Source organism: Panthera onca, chromosome B1, assembly GCF_046562875.1.
Source record: "Panthera onca isolate mPanOnc1 chromosome B1, mPanOnc1 haplotype 2, whole genome shotgun sequence".
NCBI lineage: Eukaryota > Metazoa > Chordata > Mammalia > Carnivora > Felidae > Panthera > Panthera onca.
The window spans coordinates 186,333,943-186,342,270 of record NC_138342.1 but is presented as its reverse complement, the minus strand read 5'-3'; the positions used below and the strand labels follow the sequence as shown (position 1 = coordinate 186,342,270).

Here is an 8,328-nt window from a genome sequence, read left to right as displayed (position 1 = left end):
TCTAGTAGGTAAAAACTGCTTCCACCACTGGATTTTCATTTCATTGAAAAATAACTGTATAAATATGATTATACCTAAGTTGATTTGTTCAACAGACACTGAGTGCCTCTACTACAGGCTAAAACTAGGCGACTGGAATTCAAACAGGTTTGCCCACGTGGTGAGGGACCAGGCACTGAGGTGTACCGGGGCGGGGTGGGGGGTGGGGTCACCCCTACAGGGCAGGCTCTCAGCTAAAGGTGACGCGGGGGGGGGGGGGGGGGCGGGGGGGGCGGGGGAGGCAGGTGTAGGCGGCCAACCCTGACCTGGGCGGAGCAAAGCCACACGATCTGCCACTCCACTGCTACCTGATGTCCTTACCGAAACAGGTTTGGTAGAGCCTTTTCTAGGAAACTCCAGCCTAAGCAAGGCAGAGTTGAAATGTAGGTGTAGCCTAATTTGAATGTGTCCATCAAAAAGAGGGCGGGTATAGTAGGCGGAGCGTAAAGCAGGGAAGATTTCAGCTGCTGTTGGGGGGCGCCAGTAACAGTTTCTTCTTGGTCTTTCTTTTGGAAGGAAATATCAGAGTGCATGGGTAAGTGTTGTTTCGTGGATCTCTGCCTTTTTTTTTCAGATATGGGGGAAGGTGTGTGGTATTGAGTTCACCACTTAGAATGTATTTTTAACATGGGTCCTGTTCAAAAGGTTTTGAAAAACCATGGACAGGAAGGGTTTCATCATCCTAGAACCAGTGGGGACGGACCTTGGCTAGGAGACTTATAGTGTTTAACTGCCTTGGGCCACCGGCCTCAAACTTCTAACACAGATAAAGGAGGGAAACAAATACACTTTCATGAAAATAGATGCCTGGTTGAAATTTCCTTGAAGTTGCATTTTTTAAATTTTGTTTGAAAAATTCATATATTTCACTGCAACAAATGGCTAGATCTATATTAAAATATTTATATTAAAATGTTCACATTATTAAATCAAGAGAGTATAGCCGTTTTCCATTTCTTCCCTCCTCTGATTATCTCTGAAAGTGACACAACCATCTACCAGTTACTCCAGCAAAAAACCGAGCACCGCTTGGTCATTATTGTTTTCCCTGTTTGCCTTACTCCCTTTATCCAATCCTCAAGGAAGTTTAGAACGTTCTGTCTCTGTTTTCCCTCTCCCGCCATTTTCATCTTCACTACCAACACCAGCACTCTTTCTGGACTGCTAAATAGCCTAATGGATTTTTCTGCTTTCACCCCTGCCTCCCTAAGTCTACTCTCCACATACCTGTTTAACCTCAGCCAGAGCATGCTATTTCCTGGTTTGAAAGAAACCCTGTAATGGTTCCCATGGGTTTGTGAAAGAAATGTAAATGGCTCCCCTGGCAAGATTCTGCAAGGTCCCCCACCTTATCTCAGACCACTCCGGTCTGTGCCAGCCACAGTCTGTAATAAACATGTCTTCCTTTGTCCTCCAGCATGCAAATCCCTTTGTACTCCCTGCTATAACCTGGAAAGAGCACTCTCCTCCCACCTCTTTCCACTGGCTGATACTTTTTTTTTTTTTTCAGGTCTCAGCCTAAGCCTAATGCCCCACCCCCCCACCTTGGATGCTGTTGCAGACATTCTTCCTTAAGATGGCCTCCCCCATTTCCTTTCCTTCTCATACTCTAATCGCTTATACTTCATAGCATTTTACTCAACCTGAAACCATTTTGTTTACTTACATTTTTATTTTACACAATAAAAGCTCTATGAAAACCAGGAACTTTGGATCTTTTTTTACTGTTCTAGGGTGAACACCTAGAACAATGTTTGGTACTAAATATTTGTCAAATGATTGAATAAGTAAATGATGCACTCTTGGAAGCACCTTTATGCCAGTTTGAGAAATATAAAATTATATTATTGTCATACCATTAAGTATTTAATATCCAGATTCTGTCTTAACACCATGTTTACCGAGTACATTTTCCAAGTAGTTATTTCCACCAACAGAGAATGTACTTGTTATATAAACTGGATTTCCCATAATAAATTAGTAAGTTAGTATTTCAGTTTTTACATCACTCACAAGCTTGAATTTTGTGTAAGAAATGGGAGGATCTGTCAAATAAAATCTAGCTTAGAAAAGTAAGGGCTACATTTGGCTTTGATAAGTTCATAAAGAAAATACCTCTCTCTTTCAATCCCGATCTCCTAATTAGATGTCTTTTTCTAGGTAACATTTGGCATCATTGATAATCAACTTTTTGGAACCTCTACATTAAGTGTTTTGAAAGTCACAAATAATTTTTTAGTAAATTAATTTTATAGATTTGCTAAACCAGTATCACCAGTATGATTACTAATGCATATATATGAATTCATTTCATTAGACAAATGTTCTAAGCCCTGGGACATATGAATAAAGCAGAAGAGGACCTTGCCCTCATAGACCTTACAGTCTAATAGGTAAGACAGATCTTAAAGTAATCGGTACCAGAGACTGATCAGTGTAAAAGAGGAAGTTTTGGGAACCTAACTGAGCCTAAGAATGAAGGGAAACTTGCTTGAGGAAGTGATGTTTAAGCAGAGGTCAGAAATATGGATGAGAAATGAGCTTGTGTGAGTGTGTGTGCGCACTAATAAGGGAAGGAGGAGTGAGGGTGGGCAGGATTAAGAAGGAACAGCATACTGCTTTATTGGAGGGAGAGTTTATTATGGCTGAAAATAAAATAGGGGAGCTGAAATTAGCAAGACATAAACTTGGAGAGAAAAGCTGGAATCAAATCAAATTGCACGTATTTTAAATGGCCTCAATGGGGGAGGGGAGTTTTGTATTATCCTACTCAAACTTTAGACTCTTTGCTAGTGATTTTGTCCAAAGAGGTTATATTCATTAATACAAAAAAGAAAAAATCAAGAATAATTTTTAGCTAAAAGAACAAGATTTTGTTAGGCAAATTTTCCTGAATACAGTCTCCTGGTTTATTTCACCTTTTTAAAAGAAGCAATAAATAATAATACTTGTACCATTTAACATTTTATATATCTATCTATCTATCTATCTATATATATATATATGTATATTTATATATACACACATATATATAGCTTGAAAATATTTTTAAATACCTGTGCTTTTCAATTGCTAAGGAAATAATGTTTTAAGTTTCTTAAACATTTGTGTATATATATATATATATATATATATATATATATATATATTACATAGAAATATATATACAAATGTTTAAGAAGAAATTCAAATCTCTTCCCTTAGCAATTTATATATATAAAACATTTACGTATTGTACATAAATAATTTATTTATAATTTATATTTAATTTTTTTAATGTTTATTTATTTTGAGAGAGGGGAGAAAGATGGAATCCAAAGCAGGCTCCAGGCTCTGAGCTGCCAGCACAGGGCCCAATACGGGGCTCGAACTCACTAGCCCTGAGATCATGACCTAAGCTGAAGTAGAATGCTTTACCTACTGAGCCACCCAGTGACCCTATAATTTATATTTTAAGTCTGTAATTTACATAAAACATTATGCATTGTATATTTATATATATATCAATGTTCAAGGAGGCATTTCAAAAATCTTCCCATAGCAATTGTAAAACATGTTTTGTTTTGATGCTGTGTATTTGACAAAAGTAAATAGCATGATTCTTTTGAGGTGGTATTTTTAAATGTAGCTATTTAAAAATATTTTCAAGCTGTTAGTTTTCTGTCCATTACCTTCACATTTACTCCTTTATAAAAAGCATTTTAATTTTTGTCCTACAGCAGGACATCAGGACAATAAAATTAAGAGATCTTCCATAAGGCACACAATTGTAACATTAAGCAAAAGACTCTTAGAATATATCATATTCATGCTCTAACTTTTATAATATTGCTTTTACATTTTTGAAATTTTTTTAATTAATTCATTTATTTTGAGAGAGACAGAGAGAGTGAGAAGGGTGGGGAGGGGCAGAGAGAGACAGAATCCCAAGCAGGCTGTCAGCATGGAGCCCATGGGGGCCCTGAACTCATGAACCATGAGATCATGACCTGAGCCAAAATCAAGAGATTTTTCTGAACTGACTGACCCACCCAGGCACCCCACTTTTAGATTCTTAAGAAAAAGACAGAAAACTATTCAAGGCTAAACTCCGCTTGCCTTTATTTTGGCTTATACTCGTAAAAGATGGCAACGCATGGATTTCATGTGTCTTCTTTCTGAATCTCCATCTTGTGAAGAAGAAACAGAAACTACACATGGGCCAAATCCAGCCTCTGCTTGTTTTGTTGGAATGCATGCTCGTCCTTTATGTATCATCCATGGCTGCTTCCGTATGACAAAATGCAGAGTTGAACAGTTATGACATAGACCATAGGGCCCACAACACTTAAATCTAGCTCTTTATTAAATTAAAAAAAAAGAAAAATGCCACCCTTGGTCTAGAGTAGTATCTGGAACATCACAGGATCCACCATATATTTAATGAATACAAAGGTAAATAACACTAGCTCACATAAACATTCAGCATTTGCTCTGTGCCATGATCTGTGCTAAGCACTTTATATGCATTATTTAATTTGAATTTCCCAACAGTGTTATATAAGAAAATAGGCACATCTTACTCCCTCAGTTGCTTCAAGTTTTTAGTCAACTGCTTCTACCTCAGGCAAGCCTGCCTGAGCTCCCTATTTAAAATTGAGAACTCCTACTTTTTACTAGCTCCCTTGCTTATTTCTGTAGCACTTTACCTTTTAATGTGTGACCTAAAATAACTTATTTTGTATATTCACGAGACTGTATACTCGTGAGGCACAGATTTTTTGTATGTCTACTTACTGATAGATCTCAACATATGAGCAGCCTAGAGGAGGGCTAGCACATAGTGAGTACCCAGTAAACATCAGGTGGTCAGTTGGAGAGGGCAGATAATTTGTGGGGACCCCCACATAAGATCTAGTTATAACCCACATCCTGTGTCACAGCTCATTCTCTTACTTTCTTGGGTTTGTCAGAGAAGAGGCAAATGCAGCCATTTCGCTATTAAAAAGTGAGTTTGAGGCCATTTTTTAAGCTCTGACAGTGGTTCTAAAGTTGGAATATAGTTTATCTAAAGGTTACTATCTCAAAGCAGGTGTTTGCTGAAGGCAGTTTACTCAGATCACTATCACCTGGAAGTGGTTGGTATATCCTGGTACAAACCTTCAAGGAAGAAGCAACACGACAATATGGACCAGCAACTGAAGAAAAAGGTAAAGACTTGTGGCTGGAAAGGCTTGGGTAGAAGAGCCTTCAGTGGGGATAAACCAAAGCCATCCAAGCCACGGCCAGCCCAACAAGAACCTTTTGACATGCCATGGGCCTTAGAAGATGAAGGTGTATTCTTTGAAAGTAGCCACCTAGTTGTTGGAGAAGATTCCTTCTCTGATTGTTACATAGAATGCATAATAAGAGGTGAGTTTTCTGAACCCATCCTGGAAGAAGACTCACTGAAGTCCCTTAACTACCAGGAAGAAGAATCAGAACAAGAGCTTTCTCAACAGGTTCTTACTGCAAGCTCGCTTCTGGGAAAATCCTTGAAATGTGTGCAAAAAGGGGCAAAACAAGAACTTTCTCAGCAGACTGGAGAGAATTCACAGCTTGAATATTCAGAGTATGAGACAGGCAAGAAGCTTTCTCCTGGAGGAATACCCAGCACTGATGTATCAGATCCTAAACAGTTTGCAGAATTTGCTAGAAAGAAGCCCACAAAAAATAAGGAATATGATGCTCCAGAAAGAATTGTTTGTCCTCACAGTGGATGCACAAAAAAGTTAAAGAACAGAGCTTCCCTGAGAAGGCATCTCCTCGTTCATGCTCCCCGAGATCATGTATGTGCAGAATGTGGAAAAGCATTCAATGAGAGTGCAAAACTAAAAAGACATTTTCTGGTTCATACTGGAGAGAGGCCATTTCGGTGTACTTTTGAAGGGTGCGGAAAACGTTTTTCCCTGGACTACAATTTGCGTACCCACGTACGTATCCATACTGGGGAGAAACGTTTTGTGTGTCCCTTTGAAAGCTGTCACAAGAGGTTTGTCCAGTCAAATAACCTGAAAGTTCACATGTTAACTCATGCAAAGACCAACAAAAATCCGTGAAAGAGAGGATAGAAAATAATCCTTAAACAAGATGAGCATATTAACAAAATAGTGATTTGGGGACATATGTACCTTATTACTATCTCCCAAAAAGAACTTTTTCAGGCAATTACAACCCTACATGGTATATATTTTTTTAATGTTACTACAATGCTCCTGAAACTTATGATACCATTTTAGAACATTTTAGAGCATTTGCTAAATGCTCAATTTCCAACAGTGTATTTCTAATGGGAAGGCCAGTAATTAATTTACTTCAAAAGCATAATCCTTAATACATTATGAATTGGATTACTAGATTTTCACATGCTATAAGTACGAAATTAACTTTTTAAAGTGTGTAGTTGCCAATTGTTTAGCTTTTGCCTTTTAGGAATAAACTTCATGCTACGTGTGATAATCATAGAGAATGAAAATTTTGCTGTAGATTGTCAATAAGTAAATGAGTAGTTAAACATTTTTAAAAGATAAATATTTTTTAATCCTTTTTTATCATTGTATGAAACTATACTGAAATCATGTAGTTAGATTTGAATAGTTATTTGGTGGTATCAATTCATTTGAGTCCATTTTAGGTATTTTAAAAGGAAATAAAACTCCAGAGATGCTAAATCTGGATTAAAAAAAATCAGAGAAGTGTGCCTTGAAAAGAGATACCAGGGGCACCTGAGTGGCTCAGCTGGTTAAGCGTTTGACTTCAGCTCAGGTCACAATCTCAGGGCTCATGAGTTTGAGCCCCATGTCAGGCTCTGTGCTGACAGCTCAGAGCCTGGAGCCTGCTTGAGATTCTATGTCTCTCTCCTTTTCTGCCCCTCCCCTGCTCATGCTCTGTCTCTGTCTCAAAAATAAATAAACATCAAAAAATTAAAAAAAGAAAAGCAATACCATTTATTTGTCTTAGAAATTAACTAAACATTGCAAAGGTTAATATTTAAGTATTGGTGAGGGGTGAGGAGAAAGCTACCCTTCTACATGGTTGGTTAAGATATAAATTGTCACAGCTATTTTGGAGGGTTTTTTTGCAAGTGTGCTTTATAAGTTTTCTAGGGCTGCTATAACAGTACTACCAAATGAGTGACTTAAATAGCAGAAATCACAGTTCTGGAGGCTAGAAATCCAAAATCAAGGTGTTGAAAGGATTAGTTCCTTCTCAGTATATGAAGGAAGGATCTGTACCTGGCTTCGCTTCTTGGCTTTTATAGATGGCTGTCTTCATGTTTATGTGGTTGTTTTCCTTTACATCCATATCTCTTCCCTCTGCATGTCCATGTCCAGATTTCCTCTTACAAAGATACCACTCATTGGACTAGAACCCATCCTAATATGCTCATTTTAACTTGACTACCTCCATGAGGACCCCATCTCTACAAAAGGCCATATTCTGGGACACTGGGGTTAGGATTTTGAACAAATTTTTAGCAGCACGCAGCGCAAACCGTAATGTGCATTCCCTCAGATTCTGGAATTGTATTCTACAGAAATATCTGCACTAATGTGCAAAGATATTTGTTCAAGGATGTTGAGCAAAGCATATTGATTATAATTTCTATCTTAGATGTCCATTAAAAGGGAACAGGTTGCATAAATCATGATACCTCTATTCAGCAGAACGTGTGCAGATATCCTTAAAGGAACTCTGACTGTAAAAGAAAGGAAACAGGGCCACAGCCAGAGGAAAGCCACAGAGTAGGAGGAGGTTTGTTGTTTTTAATAGATGGGACAGAATCTGGGGTAATTCATATGCTATGGAAGAAAATTCAGAGAAACTGGTTAAATATTCTGGATAAAGGGAGACACTGTGTTGTCCAGAGGCAGCTGGTGAAAATAAAACTATAGTTTCAATATAAGGATTAACTGAATCCCTAACTGGAATAATATGATGGGCACAACAAAATGCAGCTATCAAACTTGGAATGTATCTCCCTTCCCTACATTAATAATTATAAATACTCAGATATAGTTAGGATATTACATTTGAGGTAAAGATTTAAGACCCCATTGTTGGTAATGGTAGGTAATATGTACCATAAATTTAACAGCTTTTCAGGGGAAAAAAAGAAAAGGAAAGTAGATCAACTTTAAGATTAATTTTGATTTGAAAAATGCCAGAATGTAAAATCACATGATACCAAAACAATTCAAGAAAAAATGAAGGACTTATATTTTGGCCTCAGAAGGAGCAAATAGTTACTACGTAATATTGTGGAAACTT

The 8,328-nt window shown here is 37.6% G+C and overlaps 1 protein-coding gene across 2 annotated transcripts; it reads left to right on the top strand.

The window, feature by feature from the left end:
* The first annotated feature begins 353 nt into the window (after nt 1–353).
* ZFP42 (ZFP42 zinc finger protein) lies at nt 354–7,995 on the top strand. Of its 2 annotated transcripts, none has more exons than XM_060653021.3 (3): nt 354–574; nt 2,357–2,432; nt 5,111–7,995. In XM_060653021.3, exon 3 carries the CDS (start codon nt 5,205–5,207, stop codon nt 6,114–6,116), a length of 912 nt encoding a protein of 303 aa, XP_060509004.1. In that variant the 5' UTR covers nt 354–574; nt 2,357–2,432; nt 5,111–5,204; the 3' UTR covers nt 6,117–7,995. The 2 variants fall into 2 exon arrangements, with proteins under 2 accessions (XP_060509004.1, XP_060509005.1); XM_060653022.3 differs by having other exon boundaries at nt 5,108–7,995.
* Nucleotides 7,996–8,328: the final 333 nt, after the last annotated feature.

What these genes read in the sequence shown, in the direction of transcription:
- ZFP42 (XM_060653021.3), top strand. Translation starts at nt 5,205, where the DNA reads ATGGACCAGCAACTGAAGAAAAAGGTAAAGACTTGTGGCTGGAAAGGC.